This window comes from Microcaecilia unicolor, chromosome 9 (genome assembly GCF_901765095.1).
Source record: "Microcaecilia unicolor chromosome 9, aMicUni1.1, whole genome shotgun sequence".
Taxonomy (NCBI): Eukaryota; Metazoa; Chordata; class Amphibia; order Gymnophiona; family Siphonopidae; genus Microcaecilia; species Microcaecilia unicolor.
The window spans coordinates 32,489,024-32,515,103 of NC_044039.1; the positions used below are offsets into that span (position 1 = coordinate 32,489,024).

The 26,080-nt window shown below is 43.6% G+C and overlaps 1 protein-coding gene across 7 annotated transcripts in view; it reads left to right on the forward strand.

Annotated features, from left to right (window-relative positions):
- Positions 1-11,801, forward strand: part of TCP11L2 (t-complex 11 like 2) — a 49,955-nt gene extending 38,154 nt beyond the window's left edge. For 6 of the 7 annotated variants that reach the window (XM_030215058.1, XM_030215060.1, XM_030215061.1 and 3 more), the window contains 3 exons: positions 1,196-1,377; positions 2,188-2,360; positions 11,379-11,801. In XM_030215058.1, the coding sequence (XP_030070918.1) occupies positions 1,196-1,377; positions 2,188-2,360; positions 11,379-11,620 (597 nt within the window). In that variant the 3' untranslated portion in view covers positions 11,621-11,801. Of the gene's footprint in view, positions 1-1,195; positions 1,378-2,187; positions 2,361-11,378 lie in introns of those variants that run through there. The other variant, XM_030215063.1, reaches the window with a different exon arrangement.
- Positions 11,802-26,080: the final 14,279 nt, after the last annotated feature.

Below are 26,080 nucleotides of genomic sequence, written 5' to 3' on the forward strand. Positions count from 1 at the left end.
CAACTTGCTCTTTCTGTGTCTCTTGCATGCTTTTTCCTCCTTCCTCCCTGATTCCGGCTCTCCTCCTCAGTCCTCCCACCTGGTTAATATGAGGGTAATACAACCTTCTTCCTTTGTGGCCATGCAGCCAATGCCAGCTCTTTGTTCCAAATCATATGGACCAATGAAGCTGTGTCCTCTGCTTTTGCCTTCTGGCCAGGATGGGTCAGTGTGAGTATGAACCCTTAAGTTAGAGAGGACACTGCATCCCCATGCCCCCTATAAACTCTAGCCATGCTACTCATATACTGCTATAGTGTTTGCAAACAGATTGTTATTAGACAACTGGAGGATTGGATGTGTTGCTAAATGGGTATGAGAGGAAGATTTGTTTTGTAATGCTTTTGTGTTTTAAAATGTTATGATTACATATGTTCTTATTGCACCCCACCTAGTTACAGACAGGTTATAAATATTATAAATAAATAAGATGCTTCAAATAGGAAGCATTGTCTAGATATGCTGATACACAGGGCCGCCGAGAGGGGGGGGACAAAATTCCTGGGGCCCGAGCATCCAAGGGGGGCCCGGCGCCGCAGTCCCACCCGCCACCGGGCCCCTTCCACCCGAACCCCCGCCAGCAGAAGTGCTGTCTTCTGACTCCGGCGTGCGCGTCCCACACAGACACGCTCCTCTCAGCTGATTTTCACTGTACTCTGCAGGGCTTCTGTGCATCTGACGTCCTGCACGTGCAGGACGTCAGACTACTACTACTTAACATTTCTAGAGCGCTACTAGGGTTACGCAGCGCTGTACAGAGCAACAAAGAAGGACAGTCCCTGCTCAAAGGAGCACAGAAGCCCTGCAGAGTACAGCGAGGATCAGCTGAGAGGAGTGCGTCTGTGTGGGCCGCGCACGCTGGAGTCAGAAGACAGCACTTCTGCTGGCGGGGGTTTGGGTGGAAGGGGCCCGGCCCAGTGGCAGAGGCGGGTGGGGGGGCGGCAACAACCTGGGGGGGTGGCAGTGGGGGCGGGGCCCGGGGCCAGCCTTGTCCCGGGCCCGGCCCCGGCCCTGCTGATGCACAACTTTTTGTTATCTTTGTTTGGTAAGACCATTGCTTCTGCACATAGCAATATTTATCAGTGGTTTAGATTTTCCAGGTCTGAATGACAACAGATTTACCGTTCATTTAAGTTCTGTTATTCCTGTCTTGTAGACGTTGATGACAGATGAAACACGGCTTCAAGAACTGAAGGAAAAACTGAATCATGTGAAGGTTGTGGCCTGCATTTTACTAATAACTCATAACACAGTAGGTGCTGCTACTGCAGGCATCCCTGAGTTTGCGGAACAGTTAAAAACAATTACTACTGTCCTACTTGATGGAATGAATAAAAAGTAAGAAGTACAGTTCTTTTTCTTTGAGTATTGTCTTAAATCAGAATTCCAAATCATTTACTTTTTCTAAAAACATGAAATAAAAACCATAGTAATTAAAGCAAAACAAATCCTTAGTACCGTTTGCCAGTGGCGTACCAAGGGGGGGCGGTCTGCCCCAGGTGCACGCCTGTCAGCTCTTCGTTTTCATGCTCCCTTTGCCCCGGAACAGGTTACTTCCTGTTCCGGGGCAGAAGGAGCATGAAAACGAAGAGCCGGCAGGCGCGCGGCACCCCCCCCCCCCCCAGCGGCGTGCACCCGGGGGGGGGGGGGTTCTTTCGCCGGGGGGGGGGGGGGGGGGGGTTCGCCGGTGGGGGGGGGGGGGCGCTGCACCCGGGGGGCGGGGCGCATCGGCGATCCGCCCCGGGTGTCAGCCCCCCTAGGAGCGCCACTGCTGTTTGCTACAGAGTGAGATAGTGATTCTTTGAAATAGACTGCTCAGAATAAGGAGCCCAAAATGCAGAGTTCCTGTTGCAGTATCTTGGACTTCTAGAGGTTTATAATTTTAAAGTTTAAAACTGGTTGTAATATATTGTCTAAAAGGTAAAATTATGCAAATAGCAAGATAGGACACAATACTCATAATGCCTGCATATTCAAGCTGCTCTCTGATTATTTATATTTACCTCACGCCTTTTCAGTAGTATCGCTTATACCCCTTCTTTTGAAAGGCTATATCAGCTCTATGAGGTTGGAGTGTGTGCACCATACTTTTTGATATAGTAAATAAATAGTGCCAGATAGTTAGTTAGTTTTGTTTGTTTTTAATAGAAAGTTTGATCTGAAAGAGGCCCTAAATACCATAAGCATTAAGATGTGCTTTGAAATCAACAAGTTCTTAACTGAAAAGGACTATCCAACACTTACCAATGAAACCCAGGCCAGTCTGATGGGACAGATTTGCAGCATTGGTGAAGAGGACAATCCTGTCTGCAACCTGATTGGTATGTATGAACTTCTGAACGTTTAGTGTAAGACAATTTGTACAACTGTTCTCATATAAGATAGCAGTCGTATTGATTTGGGCAATATTCAGTAAAAATAAAAATATGTGTTTAGGTACTCACCCGCAGATTCTATATAGGTTGCCCAAAGTTGGGTGCAGATCCCAGATTTGCACATAAACTAATTAGCCAATTAGGCGCTAACAGTCAGTTATTGGAGTCAATTGGAGTTGATTCATTGGCAGTAATAGGAGTTATGTGCACATCTGCCCTATGCCCTATTCTGTAATATCTGTGCCAAAATTTCATAGTGCAACTCAAAAGGGGCGTAGCTATAGGGGATTATGGGCGGATCAGGGGGTGTTCCCAGAAGTTAGGCATAATATTATAGAATGTCATGTCCATACCTAAGTTGGGTACCGGCTTTACACTACGTTTCAGCTAGTGTAAATGCAGCATCCAACACTAGTTGCGAGATCCATGCTAACCTATTATTCTGTGAAGGGCGAGCATCCTTTATGGACGTCCTTCACTCAACAACCAAAAAAGGACGTCCCTGACGAGCACTTGGACGAGCTGGACGTCTTCCTGCAGCTTTTGTGATGGGCGTCCTTTTTGGACGTGTTTTTCTTACCTGCCTGAACTGACCAGAACCACAGTTCTCTCAACAGCCCCTCCAAGGTTGTTTTGAGCTCACGCCCCCCCCCCCCCCCCCACACACACACACACACACAGGATTGAGACGTGCGAGGACGTCGAAATCAAAACTTTTTGGGCGTCCTGCCCTCCAGGTCTCTCTCAGCCAATCACAGCGCGTTTAGCTGTTACCAGTATCAGCTAAACGTGCTGTGATTGGCTGAGAGAGACCTGGAGGGAGGGACGTCCAAAAGGTAAGAAAAACACATCCAAGAAGGACGCCCATCACAAAAACTGCAGGAAGACATCCACCTCGTTCCAGTGCTCGTCAGGGACGTCCTTTATGGAGGTCCTTCACTCAAAACGCCAAAAGAAAAAGGATGTCGTACCCACAGCCAATCACAGCGCGTTTAGCTGACACCAGTGACAGCTAAACACGCTGGGATAGGCTGAGAGAGACCTGGAGGAAGGGCATAATCGAGCACCGGCCGACTGTTTTCCGAGGGAATAGAGAATGCAAGTGAGCTACAACGAGCAACTCATTTGCATTCAATTCTCTTGATGCATGGCCGTTCCCTACCGATTCGCTATGGAGCAGAGGAGAGAATAGTATTATAGGAAGAGACAGCCTCATTGACAGACTTGGATAACATAGTGGTAGAGAAGAGATTTGAAGCACTGGAGGACAGAGTAGAAGGGTCAATAGCCTGAAGATTTCTAAATGTATTGGTTAAGATTGGACGGGACTGGGGAGGAGGGTGTTTAAGTGTGAAAGTTGTCAGATGATGGTCAGAGAGGGGAAGAGCTGAGGCACAGAAACTGGAGAGTGAGCAGTTTGAGAAGAGGATAAGATCAAGACAGTGGCCATTCTGGTGAGTGGGGGCAGTGGAGCACAGTTGAAGATTGAAAGAAGATGTTAAAGCAAGAAACTGAGAAGCATAAGAGTCAGAGGGATCATTAGCATGAATGTTAAAATCTCCAAGAATGAGGGAAGGAGATGACGATTCAAGAAAGAAGGAAAGCCAGGCATCAAAGTCAGTGAGTAAGAAAGGGACTTATCAGGGGGTCGATAAATGACTGCTACTCAGAGAGGCAGAGGAGCAAATAGACAGATGGAGTGGACTTCGAAGGAAGAAAAACATTGAGACAGGTGGAAGAAGAGGTTGAAACCTACAAGAGGGTGAGAGTAGTAGCCCAACACCACCTCCGCGGCCAACCGGGCGAGGAGTATGGGAGAAAAGATAACCTCCATGGCATAGGGCCGTGACTGAAGCAGAGCCTTCAGGGTAAAGCCAAATTTCAGTTAGGGCAAACAGATGGAGAGTATGAGAGATAAAGAGGTCATGGATGTAGGAAAGTTTGTTACAGACAGAGTGGACATTCCACAGAGCGCAAGAGAAAGGCAGGGAAGAAGGGGGGAGGAGAGGAACAGAAATTAGATTGGAGATATCACGGTGTGACCTGCACAAATAGGATGAGAGCTGATGTGGAGGACCAGGATTGGGATTAATGTCCCCAGCGGGGAGCAAGAGAGTACGAAGAAGAGTATGAGAGGTATGACGACAGCGACGAAGGCGATATGTACTCATATAGAAAGGAGATGGATGAATGGAAGGAAGGAAATGTTGAAGGTTGAGAGCTGAGAAAAAGGAAGAGGAAAAAAAAGATGGTGAGATGATGAATGCAGAGGGTGGACAATCTGTTCCTGCAGTGTACAGTGGTTTCAGATGGAGAAACAGATTAGGAAGGGACAGTACCAAGAAGAAAAAGTGTACTGGAGCCATAAGTAGCAACTGGGACGGAAATTGGACTATATCTACCAGATGTCTAAATTAACAGCTATGAGAAAAGGGCATATCATGTTATTTCAGAAAATATGGTTACCATATGAACAAATGAGAGATGAGCTTTTAACACCACCGTAGTGCAGGAGGGTTGGGAGGAGGGGGGGAGGGATAGGAGGGGCTATGGAGTTAGATCTATATGTAACTGTTCTGATGTTGTATTTGAAGACATATGCAATAAAAATATTTGGAAAAAAAAAAATAAGTAGCAACGGGGAGAAAAATAAATGTAAAGAGAAAAATGCCCCGCGCGCCGTCAGGCGCTGGGCACCTAGAGTGGAGGCCCTGAGTGGATCGGAGTGGACCTGGGAGTCACCCGGAGAAGGCTATAAAGGATATGCCAATGAGCTGCAAGTCCTCCACAGCACCTGAAAGGCAGCCGGTGGTAGAGCTGGGCACCTCTCAGCTGAGGAAAGGCTTACCAGGGGTTAGGCCGAAGCCAGCATTCCTCCCCCTGAGGGTTGCCTGATCCTAGCCGATGATGTACCCCATAAAGCAACTTCCTCTTAGTTCTGCTTCTTGGCAGACGCCTCGACTGTAGCCACATTGCTAGTCTGCCTCGGCATGCTTGTAGGGTGATTGCCTGTGCCCGTACCGGTTTGTGCCTTTCTCAAGGGCTGCTCTCCTTCCATAGTACCATGAATCTCTCCATGGTCAGTGTTTGCGGCCTGAGCGTCTGCTGACTTCTCAAATTCTTTTACTTGGCCCATCATTCCTGGGGGAACCAATCTCACGCCAGTGCCGCATAGTGCGTCAGATTCCACTTACCTGATGGCCATCAATTGCCCTGCCCTGCACACTTAGAAGCTCTGCCCTAGGCCTGGCCCCGCCCACTGCCTGGCGATCTCCAGTCAGCCCGAGGGGAGGCCTATTAGATCAGTGGTCCCACTTCCTCCGTGCGGGTTACTGCCTACCTTTGCTATCTATCCTTGCACATAGTAGGAAAACAGAGTGAGGAGGAGACGGGGACGCAAGGATGCCTCCACCCGCTGGATATATCGGCTGTAGAAGGGAATCTCTGTGCCAATTCACTGCTCTTGCTGTCAAAATTCAGGGATTGCTGGGTAAGAGGCTCTTCTGCATTCTCCCAGACGCCAGCCAAAAATGGCACCCGGGACCTTATTTGGGGTTATATACCCCTTTCGTTCTCTCCTCCCCAGCAGGGTGCCAGTTCACTGCGGGGGGGGGGGGGGGGGGAAAGCTCGCTGGCAGCCCTGCACTCACCCTGCTATTCAACCTCATGCAGGCTTATCGTTTGCACGGCGCCATGTTACTGGTGGCTCTGTGCACCCAAGGGGCACTACACCTTGTCTCTTTTCTCACACAATTCAGAAACTGCTGCTTGAGAGAGCCTACATTGTTTGGAAAGAAACAACTATCTGATTTTTTTTTTCTGAACACTTCAGGGTACATAGCAAAACACAAGGGAGGTGGAGGGAGGAGGGGGGCTTTGGTAAACAAAAGCAAAGCTGAGAAATTTCTTGGAATGAAACAGCTATCAGATTTTCTGGAGGCTGGTCTGATCAAACATTACACAAAGAACTCTGAAATATCTGCTTTAAAATGCTTCTCAAAAGCTTGGGGGAAAAGCAGGCTATATGCACACACAGGCTGCCACAGGATGCGGGGATTTTGTGCCTCACTAGTTTACAGGAGAGATGGGGGAAGGGATATGGGGGATATTGTTGAAAGCTTTTTGATTGTCCCTCATAAGGTTGTCTGTGTTTTATGAGGCACTGCTTTTCCAATTTTTTTTTTTTCAAAAGACGGACCAAGTTGGCCCCAGAGAGTTAAACAACAAAAACAAAAATTAGCTTTTTAACACAGCCACACATCAAGAGGGTTGTGCCTAGAAGTTTATTTTTTTCTGTGTGAAGCCTGAAACATCCTTTTGTTCCTGAGAGAAAGCAGACAAGCTGCTCACACACATTAAAAAAAAAAAAAAAACTGTGCTCTGGGATTGAAAACAACCCCAAAACAAAATAGTTTCATTGCTGGAAAAAATAAACTGCATGCTCCTCCAAGGCTGTAGGGGGGCATTGTCTGACAGTTGACATAATGATTGATGTCACTTCCCATCATATGACTCATCCAAGGTGACGGTGAGTAGTGTGAAACAGGAAGCACCCATAGGGGTGTCCACTGCTTGCCACCATCTCGAAAAAATGGTGTGGCCTGGGTGGAATTAAGATGGCACTTCCCATATCACCAAAACGGGTGGGGGTGGAGTTTGGGTCAAGATTATGCAAAAAGAGCTGGGCGGGCGATGATGTCACATCCAGTGTCATCAAAGGAGTGGGGCTAGGGTGGATCCTTTATTCTGATTGGCTGATGTGACCAGAAGTGGGTATGATCATCTGTCAAAAATATGCTAATTTGTTTTAACCAAAGGTATATAACTTATACTTATTCAGTGGCGTAGCAAGGGCGGGGCGGTGGGGACGGTCCGCCCCGGGTGTCATCGGGTGAGGGGTGCTCGCTCCCGCTGCTCCGCCTTAAAAAAATTTTTTTTTCGAAGCGCCGGAGAGTGGCAGGCAGCGCGCCTCGCGTCTGCCCTGCTAGTAAAGAAGATCTCACTGACGTCGTCACCCTTCCCACATTGAGTCCCGCCCGCCCTCGCGGTGATAGGAAGTTGCCTCAGAGGGGGGTGGGACTCATTGTGGGAAGGGCGACGACGCGTCAGTGAGATCTTCTTTACCAGCGAGGCGCGCTGCCTGCCACTTTCCGGCGCTTCGAAAACATTTTTTTTAAAGCAGGACAGGGTAGGAGAACGGATGTCGGATCGGGGGGGGGGTGGATTCAGAGGGGAGAAGGGGATTGGGGAGGGGTGGGGGCACTTAGAGGGGTGCTTAAAGGGGATTAGGGAGGGTGGGAGAGCATCAAGGAGGGGAGAAGGGGATTGGGGAAGGGTAGGGGTGCTTAAAGGGGATTAGGGAGGGTGGGGAGTTCAGAGAGGGAAGAAGGGGATTGGGGAAGGGTGGGAGAGCTCAGAGAGGTGCTTAAAGGGGATTAGGGAGGGTGGGAGAGCATCAAGGAGGGGAGAAGGGGATTGGGGAGGGGTGGGGGAGCTCAGAGAGGTGCTTAAAGGGGATTAGGGAGGGTGGGGGAGCTCAGATGGGTGCTCAGAGAGGGGAGAAGGGGATTGGGGGGAGGGGAGTGCTCGGATGGGAGAAGGGGTCTGAAGCTGGAACTGGGGTCTGACAAGGGGGCAGGAGGGAAAATGGGTCCATGCCTGGGGCAGGTGGGAGAATGGGTCTGGGGCTGAAAGGGGGGGATGCAAGGCATGTGGTGGATGAAGGGGACTGGAACTGGGGGCTGAAAAGAGGGGGCAGAGAGAGAGGGGACAGATCCTGGATGGAAGGGGGGCACGTGAGGGAGGGCAGACCCTGGACGGATGGGAGAGGGAGGGCAGACGGATTGAAGGGGCAGAGAGAAAGGGCAGATGGTGGGTGGAAGGGGAGAGAGAAAGAGGGCAGACTGGGGCAAATGGTGGATGGAAGGGGCAGAGATAGAGGCCAGATGTTGATGGAAGGGGGAGAGAGAGATGGCAGACTGGGGCAGATGGTACATGGAAGGGGCAGAAGTGGATGGAAGGGAGAGAGGGCAGACAGTGGATGGAAGGGGCAGAGAGAGAGAGGGCAGACACTGGATGGCAGAGAGAGAGCGAAGACAGATGCTGGATAGAAGGAAGACAGTGAAAAGATGAGGAAAGCAGAAACCAGAGACAACGAACTGTAAATATATATTTTTATTTTTTTGCTTTAGGATAAAGTAGTATTGTAGCTGTGTTAATAAATGTTTATAATAGAACATGTAAATAAGGTAATCTTTTTATTGGACTAATTTTAATACATTTTACTTTCAGAGAACAAAACCCCCTTCCTCAGGTCAGGATAGGACACTAACAGTACTATACTGAATTGACCTGCGGAAGGAGGTTTTGGCCTCTGAAAGCTAACTGTATTAGTCCAATAAAATGATATTATTTGTTTTATTTTTATTTGTTAATTTGTAAAGTGGTGATTGGTATTTGTTAGTTTTTTCAAATTTACATCTGCTGTCTTTATATTTTGCACAGTACTAGAGGACATTTTCTGTTTCTGTGGTGTTGCATTGTATGCAGAGTCTGGCATCGGGGGTTCAGTTTAATTTTTGTCTAAATAGAAAGTTTGTGATTACTTATTCTATAGTGGATTAGGGTGTATCTATTTGTGAAAAAGACATGGCTTTCGGTTGGCATTGACTGTGCAGGATCTACGATCTGTACTAATCTGTCTGTTTTCGTTTTACAATAGGTGAATTGATGTTCTAGTGCTCACTGTATTGTTTAAGATGCTTTCCTTTTCCTTGTGTGACTCGTACAAATTACTGCTTATGGTATGGTAGAATTGCTCTATAGGTCCTGAGTGTTTTGTATTCTCGGTATGCCTAGTACTGGATTTCGGGGGGGGGGGGGGGGGGGGTGTTAAAAAATGACCGGCCCCGGGTGTCAACTACCCTAGCTACGCCACTGCTACTGATATGCCTATAAGTGTTCACTTCAGCCTTGTGAATGCCCACCTGGAAAGTAAATGCTATATTGAAGATGTACGCTTACTTACAGAATAGCGTGTAGCCATATTGTCATTTATACACATATGAGTTGACATTCACATGTTGACTAGAATACTGATCTTCACGTGTATATTGTTTATAATGGAGTCAGTGGGTATATGATCCCCTCTGGTAACCACCTAGTCTCAGAGGAGGTTATAATATGTGGGAATTCTTTTTCTGACCCTGTCTACTTACCATAAGAAATATACCATTTGGATAAGTGGGGTAATAGTGTTTCTGCCTTACACCCACCCCAAGACACAGTGGACCAGCCACCCTCAAGATATGGGGTGACAGAGAAAACAGAGAAGACAGAGGCTATGTTTCTTCCAAGGAGAAAGTCTTTATTCCTTACCAGTTTAGATAATAACAAAGCAATCAGGCAATAACAAATAGCAATTTTGTTAGAGAGTGGCCACCGCTGTAAAGATTTACTCACTGTTTATCATCTCAGCCTCTGTCTAAATACAATACGACAGTGACTTATATACAGTGGATTGGGCATCAATTCCCTCCTGTATCATACACCCTTGCAACTTCAGCAAATTTCTGTCTTACTGCATTGTTTACATAGAATGGAACACACTATCTGAATGTTATGGAATTCAGAACACAATATCTAAATGTTTATGGAACACAGCATCTTATAACAAGTCCAAGGTTTCTTTTACAAGAGATTGTAACATAGTAACATAGTAGATGACGGCAGAAAAAGACCTGCACGGTCCATCCAGTGTGCCCAACAAGATAAACTCACATGTGCTACTTTTTGTGTATACCTTACCTTGATTTGTACCTGTCCTTTTCAGGGCACAGACTGTATATAAGTCTGCCCAGCACTATCCCCGCCTCCCAACCACCAGCCCCGCCTCCCACCACCGGTTCTGGCACAGACTGTATAAGTCTGCCCAGCACTATCCCCGCCTTCCAACCACCAGTCCCGCCTCCCACCACCGGCTCTGGCACAGACCGTATAAGTCTGCCCAGCGCCATCCCCGCATTCCGCCACCGGCTCTGCCACCCAATCTCTGCTAAGCTCCTTAGGATCTATTCCTTCTGAACAGGATTCCTTTATGTTTATCCCACGCATGTTTGAATTCCATTACTGTTTTCGTTTCCACCACCTCCCGGGGGAGGGTATTCCAAGCATCCACTACTCTCTCCGTGAAAAAATACTTCCTGACATTTTTCTTGAGTTTGCCCCCCTTCAATCTCATTTCATGTCCTCTCGTTCTACCGCCTTCGCATCTCCGGATTGTAGTCGCTGTTTTGCTACAGGAATTTCTCCTAGACTCAGGTGTTATCATTGTTTTGCCTAGTAACCTCAACACATCTTCGCTTTCAAACTGTGTGCATATTCTTAGTGTCCTTGTAGAGTCAGCGGCACCAACTCTGTCAGGGAGGGGAAGGGCACTCCTTGCTGGATCAGCATGACCTCGAATTCACAGCTCTCAGCAGAAAGTAAAGATGCAGCTCTCAGGCATTTTAAGTTTGAGCCTTTAGCTTATGCAGTTCATGGGTCATAACTGACCTGTCAGTGGTCAGAAAAGTGCAAATCAATTCAATATATGCCATCTAACTGTAAATGTAGAATTGCCTCCTTCTTGCTTATGTAGTAGTAGTAGAATTTTGGGATTAAAAAGTATTATAAAATGACGTGTCGTTTGGTTGTGTGATTTATCATAGTGCTTAGTTTAATCTCGTACAGAAAAGGATAGAAAACCACTATTTTATAGAATAGATGCTGATCCTGAGGTTTACATGGATTGCATTTTTGGGGTGGTTAAATGGGGTTTTTTGTTGAACATGACTGGCCTGAGGCTTTTCAAAAGTGTTCTCCTATATTGGAAGTAACGTAATTACAAAGTGCCTATTTTATGCCTATGCTAAGTTGAAATATGATCATTTTATAATCTATACTACTTTTTTCTTTTCTTTTTAGACAAACGAGTTCTTCTTTACATGAAAAGTTTACTTTGTCTTCCAAGTGCCCAAAGGAACATGCCCAGCATGCCAGGAGGCCTTGCACCAGTTCAGATAGAAATGGAATCAATTGGAACACAGTATGCAAACATTGTGAATTTTAACAAACAAGTGTATGGACCATTTTACGCAAATATTCTCCGAAAACTGCTATTCAGTGAGACCTCAGGACAAGGAGAGGCTGGACCTGTTACAGAGTAAAGATAATTTTTACATACTTTGCAGTAATTGAGAAAATATTAAATATGCAAGTAAACAGTTTTTAAGATCTAAGAAAAGGGACCGTACTCAAGTGTTACTTTTAGTGATTAAGACAAGGACATTTTCCTGAGTACTAACTGGGAGAAATCCATATTAAACAGGGCTCACAATTTGCAACTTACTGTAAGAGACTGAGAGTACTTGATTTCTTTAAATGTTCTTACTGTGTATGTATGTGTATATATATATATATAAGTCCAACACAAGGTGTATATCTGTAATGTGTTGGGCTGTGAGGGAATTACGTTGTCACTTGTTCATTGTCAGCAGAAGGGTTACAGGCTGAATTATTCACATTGAACCCATTATGCACTAGAGGAGAATTAGGTGCTTGGCATGATCAATGTGAAAGTCACAGATGATGGAGAGTTCTCTGGTAAATCCTGGAAGTGCCATATGCATATAGGGCTCTTCTGAATTCAGGTGTGCACTTATTCTGGCTGATTTGTGGTGTGAAGCAGCACACCAGATTCTGAAAGTGCCATATTTTGGCCCAATGAATGCCTAGCGCTAATCATACTTAACATATTTTACTGGTACAAATGTTAAATTAAAGGGACAAAGTCCAGCTGTAGTGTACAGCATATAAATATTTGAATAGTGTCCTGTGTGTAAGGTTATAACTTTTAACATAAAAAATATTAATACTGAACTTACAAGTAAGAAGATCATGAGACTCATTTTCAAAGCTCATAGGGTCCAAATTCAGCCAGCGGGAGGCAGCTGCATAAGTGCCGCATTCAGCGCTAATCCCGGATATTCAATGCTGGGCTGTTTCCAGTGACTATACAGTGAATATCTAGTTTCATTTTTGGCTGCCAGAACTTAACCAGTTAAGCTGATAATCAGTGCTAACTGGTTAAGTTCCTAGCAGTTAAAGTAAGGACTGCTGTTTAGGTGGTCCTATGTAATCGCTTAACCCAGCGCTGAATTTTGGCGCAAACCGGTTATCTCCTGCTGAATATTAGCAGTTAGCTGGTTTACGCCGATATTCAGTGTTGGGTTAAGTGGTTACATAGGACCACCTAAATAGCAGTCCTGTCTTTAACTGCTAGGAACTTAACCTATAGAACTTTGTAAGTCTAAGTGCTTTGAAAGTATGCCTTCTCGTAACTTTGTAAGTCTATGTGCTTTGAAAATGAGCACCCATATGTTCTATCAGTTGTACCAGTGTTAACATACCTGCCAGCATTTAATACGCTTAAATTAGAACAGAGATGAGGGCAGGCTCTCTGTATTAAATTTTCTGATGGAGAAAAGGAAAATATTGTCAGATCAGTTACCCTATATTCTTTCACTACTTCCCTTTTTGAACTCTTCCCCCCCCCCCCCCCCCCCCCCCACCTTTTATCATCTGTCTTCCTGTGTTTATCAATTGTATGGAAAAATGGGTTTGATAATATGAGAGGTCATATTCTTCCATGCTTTTTTATCCTAGGGCATTCCTCCTTCCTGCTCCCCCCCCCCAAAAAAAAAAAGAATATATATATATATATATATATATATATATATATATATATATATATATATATATATATATATTATTCCGGGTAACTCCCAGGCACCTTTGAAGGGGCCAACACACAATCATATCAGCTTCTCTCTCTCTGTCTCTTTTTTTGTGATGCCTTGGGCAATAGGACTGCTATTTATGCAGCCCAATTTAAATGGTTATCTTATGCGGTTAAGGGCTGAATATTGGCATTTATCCACATAAGTGATAACTCCGCTCTTGGAAGGCTACAAGTGGTTGGGTTGGGGCAGGAGTGATCCCCACTTGCTCCTGCCTCTTCCTGGTACCAGGTTCAAAATGGCACCAGTGACCTCTAGCCATAGTTGAGCTGCCATATAAGGGCCTTTTGCCTTTATAAAGCTGCTTGACCCCTAGCGGTATTTCTGTGAGACTACCACTAGGGGTCGCTGTTGCCATTTTGAACCCAGTGCCAGCAAGTGGGGGGTCATCCGCTCCTGCCCTGACCCCACTAGACATTAGGCATTTAAAAGGGAGGTCCAGGGAAGCCTGTGGCATTAGAAAACTTTGGGGGAGGGAGGTTTTGATTAGAGGGGGGCTTCAGGAGGGAGATTTGGACCCGGTGTGGTAGCTGTTTGATCATGCACTGGCCTTTGTAAAGGTGCCTGGGTGTATCAGGCCATGATTTTGCAGCTCAGTGTTCCCAGGATAGAACAATAACACTGCTTGTGAGGTTGATCACAAGTAGAATTATTATATTACTGTGAGAGTGAATAACCCATGGCATTGAGCTACCACAGGTTGGTGACTCCCTCTGTAAATTAAGGTGCTATAAACGTCCATCTTTTACTAGACCTTGATAAGTTCCTCATACTGCATATACAGGCATCTGGCTGGTTTGATTACTGGAAAGCTTTGACATATATTTATTTTAAATGACTTGTATGTTTTACCTTTTTTATCCTAATGTTGACCTACGTAACACCAGCACTCTAAGACATATGTGTATGTTATGTAAATAATTCTATGTCTGTTTATTAATGATTCACAGGCACACATGAAAATATATCTCTGTCTGTGCCTGTCATATTATATACAGAATATATTTCTAAAATATAGAAGTTCTGTTTACCAGTAAAGTCCACTCAGATTACCAGTGTTCTTATAAAAAAAAAAAGTCTAAATAAATAATACACTTATCAAATGTAGACTGACATTTTTTAAAGAAAGTTATTGAAATTCAGTGGTGAACCTATAGAAGAACAATACTTCCTCTGAAAAAATCCAGTTCATAGGCATTCTAGCATGTCACCCTACAAATGTAAAAATAGCAAGAGTTTGAAGTGGTTAAAAAATGTTTTTGTTATTGAATTTTATATGTGCATTTGAATATTTTTTTTTTTATATTTGTTGGGGAGGGGGATAAAGTATTGCCACCAGATTGAACTGCTGTTCATTCAGGGCCCTGTTTACTAAGTGGCGTTGTAGGCCCGTTAACATTTTTAACGCACGTTAACCACATACGTGCCTATAATATCCTTATAGGCACCTACACGGTTAGTGCGCGCGCTAAGTATAGGTGCACTAAAAACACTAACGCATCTTAGTAAACAGGGCCTTCAGTGTCATATTGATGTCTGTTGGTTGCCAGTACCAAGTTTTGATCAGTATTTTGCAGTTGAATTTTCCTAGACCAAACAAGGCCTAATGAGTTGCATTCAAAAGATTTGTAAGAGGAATTTATCTAATCATTTTCTTCCCAGGAAAGACCTTAACATTCTCCCAATAGATCTAAAATCAATCTAATGCTTTTGGACATATTTCTTACAACTGATCACCTTTTGTTATCTTTTCAATCTCACCTTTTCTTTCTCTCCCCTGTAAACAACTATCTTTACATTTAATCCCACTTACTCATTTCAAGCAGCATACTACAGCCTTTGATAAACATCTCCACATGTTAATAGGAGCATTTGCATATCACATACACATATTTATTCAGTCTCTTGCTATACTACCTTTCATAAATAAAACTCACAAGTGAAATTCACATAGTAAGAAAGGAATGCCTTTAAACCAGAAAAAATAAATCTAGGGGTTGATATTCAACTACAGCAGTCAGGATTTTGCTGACGACTGCCTGCGCTAAACTCAGCTCCCAGTGAGCTATGCAGTCACCAATTTGGTAGGATTAAAAACTAAATGATTTTCTCGAAACCAACTGAATACAGATTCAAGGCAGTTATTCATGGGGCAAAGGTCGGGAGAGAGAATTGGTATATGTGACTAGATGTACATCGCCAGCATAGTAATAGTATCAAATAACAAGATCTTGGATGATTTATACGGTCTGTGCCAGAGCCGGTGGTGGGAGGCGGGGCTGGTGATTGGGAGGCGGGGATAGTGCTGGGCAGACTTATACGGTCTGTGCCCTGAAGAGCACAGGTACAAATCAAAGTAGGGTATGCACAAAAAGTAGCACATATGAGTTATCTTGTTGGGCAGACTGGATGGACCGTGCAGGTCTTTTTCTGCCGTCATCTACTATGTTACTATGAGGTTAGCGAGCGAGGAGAGGAATATCTTGAAGAGAAGAGCAGCAAGTCTGAGCCTTGTCAGACACCACAGGTTAAACTGTCTAGGGAAGAATTTACCTGCAAAAACTAGCACTTACTTTACATGTGTGTGGTGGTTTTTTTTTTTTTTTTTTTTGAGAAAGTATTGAAAATCCCAAACTACATGTGTTACCTCCCCAGGTCTAACCCCACCCCGGGATCACCTCCATTACAATGTGGGTAAAAAAATTGAATGCACATACTTTGACCCACTTACTGGGTGGGCAGTTTTTGCTAAGTCCATTTCTGCAGATAAAATACTGTTTCTGCCTGTGGGTGTGGCTTTGAAAATTACCTTTCTCAAGCCTAAATATTACAAATATAGGGCCTCTGTACTAAAGGTTTTCTCTCATTTTTTTTTTCCGTATCTACAGGGCAAATGCTTAGTACAATGAAAACACATATTGGATTTTAGATAGAAATAAGAATTTACTATTTGAGTTTAGCAATTTAAAATGACAACTTCTTTGGAAATGAGGACATCAGGATGAATTTTTTAAATGAATGTTTAGACTAAAACGTGATCCCATTTCTCAGTTGTCATCAGAAGCAACATGTCGGGCCGTTTCCGGTGACCAGCGTTGAATATCTGGTTTATTTTTGGCCGGTTTAAATTTAACCGGCTAAGTTGATATTTGAAGATATACAGTTAAGTCTAAACCAGCCAAAGATATTCCAGCTATTTATGCGGCCCAGTGTGGCTACTTACAATAGGCAGCTATGCACTGAATTTCCGGGGATGGCTGGCTGCTATATCATGCGATATTGCTGGTTATTTCTTAGCTGCTAACTGGGAATATTCAGTGGGGGATAGCCGGCTGTCCATCGCTGAGTATCGCTGGATAGCCGGATAAGTGCCATTTAACTGGCCAAGTGCCATTCCTGGCTGGTTAAATGGTTTTGAATATCAGGGGATTTACGTTTAAATGGCAAAATTAAGCATATGTACAGGAACAGAGGTACTACATAGTATTGTCTCTCTGAAATTCAAAACTTTGCTAAAAAATGTATGCAAAGAGGTAAATCTCAGCATGGGGAAACAACGCACTTTTGTATAATATTACATTTTTAGCATTTACATAGCTCAGGAGTTGTGCAGAATTGAGGCCTAAATGAACCTATAACAGGATTAACAAAACATGATTTTTAAGTTTTCAAACAAATGTCCTAGGAATGAAAATTGACCAGGATTTAAGAAATATAACATTGTTTTGACTGCTGGTAAAATGCCAAGCTGGAATTCATGTTGTCTTTGGGTCTTAATCCATTTTTAAAATTTTTAATTTCATGTACATACTGGGTTTTAGAAGTATAGACAGAGAATGGAAAGTAGTTAGAAAAAAAAAGTATTTTATCTCTTCTTCTCCCCAAGATGTCAGACTCAGCTTGTAGCTGATTGGGCCCAAACATCCGGGCTTGCGCTAATAAACTACCATGGGACACCTGCAGGACATGGCTCTCTGCAGTGCCACTACTGCTTCCTGCGTCAGGCCTGCCTCCTTTGATGTACCCTTCCGGGACTGGCACAGGAAGCACTAGTGGCGCTGCAGAGAGCCGGGTCCCACTTGACTCCCATGGTAGTTTATTAACGCGGGCCCATCGGAGGTGCACGGGAGGGAGTGAGACAGTGCTGCATGGCTGCAGTGGATGGGAGGGGGAGAGAGAGAGAAATTAGGCAAGACTGGTTGGGTGATGAGGGAGAGAGATGGGGCGATACTGGATAAAAGGGGGAGGACAGAAGCTATTTGCTGGGGGAGAGAGAAGTTGGACAAGACTGGGATAGGTTGGGAGGAAGAGAGAAACGAAGCAAGACTGGATGGGAGGGGAGAGAGAGTAACAGAGAGATGGGGCAATACTGGATAAAGGCAGGATGGGGGAGAGACAGAGGCTGTGGGCTGGGGTGAGTGAGAAAAATTGGGCAAAACTGGATAGGTGGGGGCATAGGAGTCAGCTTTTCAAAATGATAGAGGATGCTAAATCTAATAGAAATTATCCCTCCCTGGACACACAGGGTTTACTCAATGTTGAGGGTGCTCAAGCACCCATAGAACTGGAACAGATCAGTGTTTGAGTTGGTTATAGTGGAAGAGGTGAAGAAGACAGAAGAAGAGAAACAAAATGACATATGGACAGGATACCCTTGGAAAGAGAGTTAAAAGAAGACAGGAAAGCAGTAACCAGAGATTGGGACCAACAAAATTTAGAAAAATGAAATGGCCAGACAGCAAAGGTAGAAAAAATAATTTTATTTGATAAAGTAACATGGTAACCGTGTTAGCCCACTTTAAAAGTTAATAAATATAAAGAAAAGGAAAAAAAATAAGGTGACACCTTTATATTGGACTATATACTTTTTTTTTTCTTTTTAATAACTTTCAGACTTTTTCAGGTCAGGACAGTATAGTGCTGTAATATGTCCAGACATAAGGAAGGAGGTTTTCGCCTCCAAAAACTAGTCAAAAAATGTAATAAGTTAGTCCAATAAAAATGTATCACTTATTTTCTGTTTTTGTTTTATTTGTTAATTTTTAATGTAGCAATTGGCATATGTAAGTTTTTGAAATTTACATCTGCTCTTTTTATATTTTGCACGGTACAAAGGAATGTGTAACTGTTTCTTTGATTTTGCACTGTATACAGATTATGGCTTCTCGAGGGTTCAGTTTAATTTTTGTTTACGTATTTCTATTTTTAGTTTCTGGTTACTTATTCTGTACTATGAGGGGCTATCTCTGTTCGTGTGTGATAAAGGCCAGGTATTCTGTTAGCATCGAGTGTCTGTGTAAGACTGATCTGTACTAATTCAGCTTGTCTTGTTTTCCAATGGGTGTAATAATGTTCTTCTTCCAACTTCAATGCTCGGGGTTTGGTTTTGTTTTCTAGGAAGGACCTTGTATGACTCCCATGGAAATTTGCTTGTAAACATACTAGATTCAGAGGGGCATAATCGAACGAAAACGCCTATCTCCATGGGCGTTTATCTCCGAGAACGGGTCCGTGAAGGGGCGGACCCAACCGTATTTTCGAAAAAAATAGACGCCCATATGTTATTCGCTACTTTGTGAGCTGGGCGTTTTTGTTATTCAGTGATAATGGAAAATGAAAGCGCCCAGCTCAAAAACGAATACATCCAAGGCATTTGTTCGTGGGAGGGGCCATGATTCGTAGTGCACTAGTCCCCCTCACATGCCAGGACACCAACCGGGCACCCTAGGGGACACTTTTACAAAACAAAAAAAAAAGGTAAAAGAGCTCCCAGGTGCATAGCACCCTTCCCTTGTGTGTTGAGCCTCCCAAAACCCCCTCAAAACCCACTGCCCACAAGTCTACACCATTACTATAGCCCTAAGGGGTGAAGGGGGGGCACCTACATGTGGGTACAGTGGGTTTGGGGGGGTTGGACGACTAACGCATTAAGCAGCACAATTGTAACAGGTAGGGGGGGGATGGGCCTGGGTCCACCTGCCTGAAGTCCACTGCACCCCCTAATAAGTGCTCCAGTAACCTGCATACTGCTGCCAGGGAGGTGGGTATGACATTTGAGGGTGAAAATAAAAAGTTGTGAAACGTCATATTTTGTGCTGGGAGGGGGTTAGTGACCACTGGGGGAGTCCGGGGAGGTCATCCCCGATTCCCTCCAGTGGTCATCTGGTCATTTAGGGCACTTTTTGGGGCCTTATTCGTGGAAAAACAGGGTCCAGGAAAAGTGCCCTAAATTCTCGCTAAATTCGCATATCTTTCTTCCATTATCGGTGAAAGGGCGCCCATCTCTGTTCGCCCGATAACCACGCCCCAGTTCCGCCTTCGACACGCCTACGACACGCCCCCGTCAACTTTGTCCGCATCCGCGACGGAGTGCAGTTGAAAGCGTCCCAAATTTGGCTTTTGATTATACCGTGTTATTCGTTTTTGTGAGATAAACGCCCATCTCCCGATTTAGGTCGGAACTTGGGCGTTTTTCTCGTTCGATTATAAGCTGGTCAGTGCCCCAACTTGTTAAGAATACTTTTTACTTTGTAGTAAAAGTAGTTTTAAGAACGGTAGCTTTTTACTTTTATTTGAAGCCAGTATTTTTACTTTTCACTTAACTACTTTTAAAAAGTAACAAACCCATCTCTGAGTATAGATGCACCTAACCCAGGTGCAAATCTTATCAAGATGTTTTTGTTGCATGGAGGGAATCATTTATCTGATCAAGGTGCTGCCTCTATATTTCCTTCCCCTTCTCCGTGTCATCTCGTACTATGGTCCGGGTCCAGGAGTTAAAGGAGTGTAGATTACTTGCTGTAATAAAGTACTGTTAGTAAATCCATGAGAGGCCTCAAGCGGAAAGATATGTTGACCTCCTGTATATGTTGACTGGGTGTACATTTGTCTCTAACGCATTGTTCCTGAATTTCAGTCAGCAACTGCTGAGTTTTTTTTAAAGGGGGGTACATTCAAAAAATTATGAGTTCACATGGCTTTCTTTGTGGAACTGGGTTCAAAGTTATGAAGTGATCTATGAAAACTGGCAAGGCAGTCATGGCATATTACATGATACTCTCTGTATCGTCATTTTAAGATGGCGTTCTTACAGTTTTGCTACCAGATGAAAATAATCAGCAATAAACAGCCTGCCTATTAAGCAGCTGTGTGCGTTATTTTCCTCCAACCCCATTATTTCCAGTGGATCCTATTCACTAATGATGCATGTTAATGGGTAAGATGGTTTAGTGAATAGATTGAAATATGATATAATAAAAAATACTGCAAGATTGACATTGTTTATCATTTTGTATACCACTTTCCCAAGAGTAAGCCGAGTTCAAAATGACTCAGCCACATTGTTATCAGTAATATAAAACAAAAAGGAAATAACACACGTGTGTGCTAAATACAGTTCTGGCACATTTATGTACATGTTTCAAGTCTCTCTCTAGGGAAGCTGTGCAGCCAAATGAACAAAGCAGATTCAATACCCAGCTCACCTGGATTTTCAGCAATAAATATTAACCTTGATTAAAAAAAATCGATGAGTGCTATCTGGATATAATTTCTGTACGGTAATACAAACGTTGTGCACAACTTTTGACTTCATTAATCATTGCTTCCTGAATTTATAGTATACCATTAACTGTATATGACAATTTCCTAAATAGCTGCCTTGGAGGTAATTTTTTGACAGGATGCTTATGTGGAAAGTCCAGAAAGTAGACTTCTCATGTGCCTGTATAAAATAACCATCCAAAACTATCCCCAATAGTGCTTACATTCTTTCATACGTGCTGTGAAGAAGGTGTAAATGTGTGTGTCTGTGGTGAAGTCTTGGGCCCCCCATTTTAGGCTCTTGCCCCTTTCCTAAATTGTGGCACCAGATGCCTGGCTGGTTGGGGATGCTGAAGCTCTGCCAGTCAAAGAGATTCCCCTGTGTTACCTGAGTAGCAGAAAGTTGGCGGGGTGCTTCAGTTGCCAAGTGGAGGAGTGGCCTAGTGGTTAGGGTGCTGGACTTTGGTCCTGAGGAACTGAGTTCGATTCCCACTTCAGGCACAGGCAGCTCCTTGTGACTCTGGGCAAGTCACTTAACCCTCCATTGCCCCATGTAAGCCGCATTGAGCCTGCCATGAGTGGGAAAGCGCAGGGTACAAATGTAACAAAAATAAAATAGATACTATTGGAGATTCTACATGGAATGTTGCTACTATTGAAGATTCTACATGGAATGTTGCTATTCCACTAGCAACATTCCATGTAGAAGGCTGCGCAGGCTTCTGTTTCTGTGAGTCTGACGTCCTGCACGTACGTGCAGGACGTCAGACTCACAGAAGCAGAAGCCTGCGCGGCCACATTGGTGATCTGCAAGGGCCGACTTCTACATGGAATGTTGCTAGTGGAATAGCAACATTCCATGTAGAATCTCAAATAGCAACATTCCATCTAGAATCTCCAATGGTAGCAACATTCCATGTAGAATCTCAAATAGTAGCAACAGTGGAGGAGTGGCCTAGTGGTTAGGGTGGTGGACTTTGGTCCTGGGGAACTGAGGAACTGAGTTCGATTCCCACTTCAGGCACAGGCAGCTCCTTGTGACTCTGGGCAAGTCACTTAACCCTCCATTGCCCCATGTAAGCCGCATTGAGCCTGCCATGAGTGGGAAAGCGCGGGGTACATATGTAACAAAAAAAATGCGTGTATTGAACTGAGCATGCGCAGAAGTGCCAGCATCGGAGGCTACAGCCATCGCGCCAGCCTTCTCACTGCTCAGGCAGCACGGGCGGGGGCTCCAGCAGAAAATCTGTTTGACTGGTGGGGCTTGAGAATTCCCATCAGCAAAGGGATGATGATGCGGTGGGGAGGGGGTGTTTGAGAGAAAATGCTTCCCCCTCCCCCCCCCCCAAAAAAACAAAACAAAACTGAGTTCTGGCTATACCCTGATGTGTGCGTGTGTGTACATACCCAGTATTTTATAAAATATGCACGTACTTTGCAACTTCATCCCTAGGTACAGCTTTCTGCAGTGAGCCTATGCGGCTGCACACTTTTATTAAAAAGCCCTTTTCTGTATGTAAAGTGGGTTTTATACATGGGGAAAACGTTTTTCAATTTACCTCCTCTAGATAGAAGGGAAAGACAGCAAGATTTGGTTCTGAATGATGAAAACTGGTTGCATTGTAAACCACAAAGAACTTCAGTGTCCTTTTTAATATTTAGCCTAATCATAATAACCAGGAAAAAAAAATACATTGGCTGCAATAAAATGCTTTCATTTTTGCTTATAAATTATGATTAAAGTTAATTTTTGGTAGGTTAACTGAGTAAACTGTGTTTTTGTTGTAGTGTTTGGTGCTGATGTTCATTTTCTGTTGACTTTAATTGGATGTTTTATCATATTTACATATCTTCTCTCTGCTTTGATTACTGACAACAAACAGACTGGGTTATATTACGCTAAAATAACTTAATTTTACTTCTGATTTTAATGGATGTTGTATTATGTTATCTGTAATTTTTGAAGCAGCCCTGGTTTACTGTTTTCATCCAAGTTAATTTGTGGTTATGTATGACTGCTTTTTCTGAATAAATATTTTAAAATATGTTGGAGTGTGGTTTTTTTGTTTGTTTGTTTTTTACACATATAATCTAAGTGTGAGTGATTTCCTATTCTTTGAAAAAAGATTATTGGGGCAATAATCAGAGCCAGTTTATCTGGAAAATACCTGCTGTTATTAGGATAAATGGATTAAGACAGGCCCTGGCTATTCAGAGCCATTTTCCAGATAGTGCTAAATATCCTTACAGACCACATCTGCACTGTCTATATAGTGCTGGGATTCAGTTACCTGGTTAGCAGAAATGTTCAGTCTGCTACCTGAATAACTATTCAGATAAACTTAGAACAGCAAAAAGGCTGGCATAACCTTATCCAGTGTGCTATCTGGATTTAATTCAGCCACAGTGACTGGTTTTTAAAAACAAAATTGACCACTCTGGCTGAATATCAGTTCATTTATATTTTTACCTTGATTTCCTCCGAAAGTAGTCGTCATTAACCCTTCAGAATAGTGTATTGATTAGAGCATTGGCCAGTGACTCTCAAGTCCTGGGACATTAATTTTTAAAATTCCCCTCTGTGAGTTTTGCAAGTCACTTCATTTCCCTTTGTCTCTGGGACTAGGTCAGAACTAGTATTTGTCTTAGTATTTGGCCGCTGTCGTGGACAGGATGCTGGGCTTGATGGGCCCTTGGTCTTTTCCCAGTGTGGCATTACGTACATGGGCATGTCAGATAAGAAAAACAGATGTGAGGCCAAAGGCAAGGCCTTGGATACTTAGGGGAGAGGCCTCTAAAAAGCCCAATTTATGGCTATGTGGGCCCAATTTCCACTGACAAAAGCAGGTTTGCACCATTCTGCATCACACTTCCCGACTTATAGTACAATATCAGCCATGGTCTGTAGGTCCTGGAGAGTAGATGCCCTAACACCACCTGCATCAGAAAGAAAGAGGAAGAAATGGGGCTCACATCAGACAAAAAGAAAGTTAACACATTTGCAAGGAAACTTTAAACAATAGCGAGCCCCTATCTCAAGGGCCCTGGGTCTCAAGAAGGATGTCTTGATTGAGTGGATCTAGCCACATCTGGGAAAACCCAAATTCTTCTACCAATAAAACAATTTTTGGCTACTCATTAAAAAAATGTCTGCAGGATCATATCACGTACTACCCACATTTTGAAAAATTGTTATTAAAGTTGCTGATTTACAAAGATTGGTTATATTATTAGATTGTTCATTCAAATTTGCTGGTACTTCCACTGAGTCTTACTAAATTAATTCCATCCATAGGAGCAGTCTCAGATGGAAGAGGTACATAGTAAGCTCACAATACAGATGGTTTTGGAATAATCTTCAGTGTTGCTTTTAAATATCTAGTACAGATTGTTCCACTACATTTTGGAAACGTAATAAACCTCAAGTTGTTTGAACAAGAGTAATTTTCCAGTAATTTCAATCTTCGATTTAAAGCTATCAAGGGTCATTTTTGAAACGATGTCAAAGTCGGAATAGGGACATCCAGGTCATAATATCCAAAACAGATATCCATCTCACAGATATTTTCAAACAGGAAATACATCAAGATATCCTGTTTGAAAATATGAGAGATGGACGTCCGTCTTCTGGAGATGTACAATACAAACAGCCATTTTACAAACTGGATTGTCCATATTATGAACAATGAGAAACAAGTTTATAGTTTATTAAAATTTGCTATACCACTAAAACTAACTCACAGATTGCAGGGGTGTACAAAAATTTAAAAAATGCATAGTAAACCCCCCCACCGTGCTCAAAGAGTAGGGTAGAAAGAGGGGTACAGTACATAGGCTGGGGAGGAGCGGGAGGGATTGGAGAATAATGGATAATAGTGCACAGGACAGCAGTAGCCAGCTCAGTGGCTACTCCCAAGTAGGATCAAATACTTGGGTAAAAAGCCAAGCCTTAAGCCCTGCTTTAAAGTTTTTAAATGAAAGTTCTGCATGGAGGTAAAGAAGGAGAGAGTTCCAAAATAAAGGGACCGCAAAAAAGAATGCATGATGTCTTGTCAATTCTAGTTGAGTGAACCTAAGACTAGGCAAGACTATTCGGTGGCCATTTAACGATTGAAGGAGGTGGACTGGAGAGTACGGGATGGTAAGAGTGGATAAGTAATATGACAACCCAAATCTGTGGGCCTTGAATGTATGTGTTAGCAATTTGAAGACTATGCCCTGTTGGATGGGGAGCCACTGGTATTTCTTAAGTAAGGGAGTGATATGGTCATGTCATTTAGCACTGCATAATAACCAGATGGCCATATTCTGTAAGATTTGCAGACATTTGATGTTAGCCTGCTTACTGCTGAGGTAAACTATATTACAGTAGTCTAACCGGGTTGTGAGCAGTGAGAGAATTAAAGAATGAAATATATCAGGGCTAAAGTAGCGGTGGATAGCTTCTAAGCTGATAAGCCAGTTTTGCAAACATTGGAGATTTTGGGGGACAAATGAAAGAAGTGAGTCAACGATAACTCCTAAGTAGCAAAATGAGTCAGCCAGTTGGAAAGATGAACCAAAGAAATCCAAAGGTGAAGTTAGCACAGTAAGGCCTCTGGAAAACCAGCATACTATGGTTTTCTCCTTATGTAGTACCAATTTGAGTGCAACAAGCCAGTCAGAAATGAGCTGTACGCAAATTTTGAGAGGGCTAAGTAAAGATTATAATGAGTGGTCGGAAAGAGTAGCAAAATATTATCCACATAAAAGTAAAATGACACACTGGTGGACTGAATGAAAGTGGCAAGTGGACTAAGGAATAAGTTAGAAAGGAGAGGCGATAATACAGAACCTTGACGTACTCCACGTGTCAGTGCTTGTGGAGAGGCCCAAGAGGAGGCAGTAACAACAGTATAGGAGCAATTGGAGAGAAAAGAGGAAAGCCATGAAAGCACAGACCCTGAAAGAGCAATTAAAGAAAGGTGAGACAGTAGAAGAGTGGTCTGCAAGGTCAAAAGCGACAGACAAGACAACATTGTGCCTATCCCAGTGAGTGTAGATTTCATTGAGAACTGCAGCGATAACAGTTTCTATGCTGAAATGAGCCTTGAAACCAGACTGCTTAGGGTGGAGGGCGAGTGATTTCTCGATAAATGAAAACTTAGGAAAATGACTCTTTCTAGAACCTTGGAAAGAAAGCATAGATTGGAAACTGGCCGACAATGAGCTGGGAATTGTGGATCAATGGTGGGCTTCTTAAGAATAGGCCTGATTATGGCAGACTTCCATCTTTGTGGGACTTGC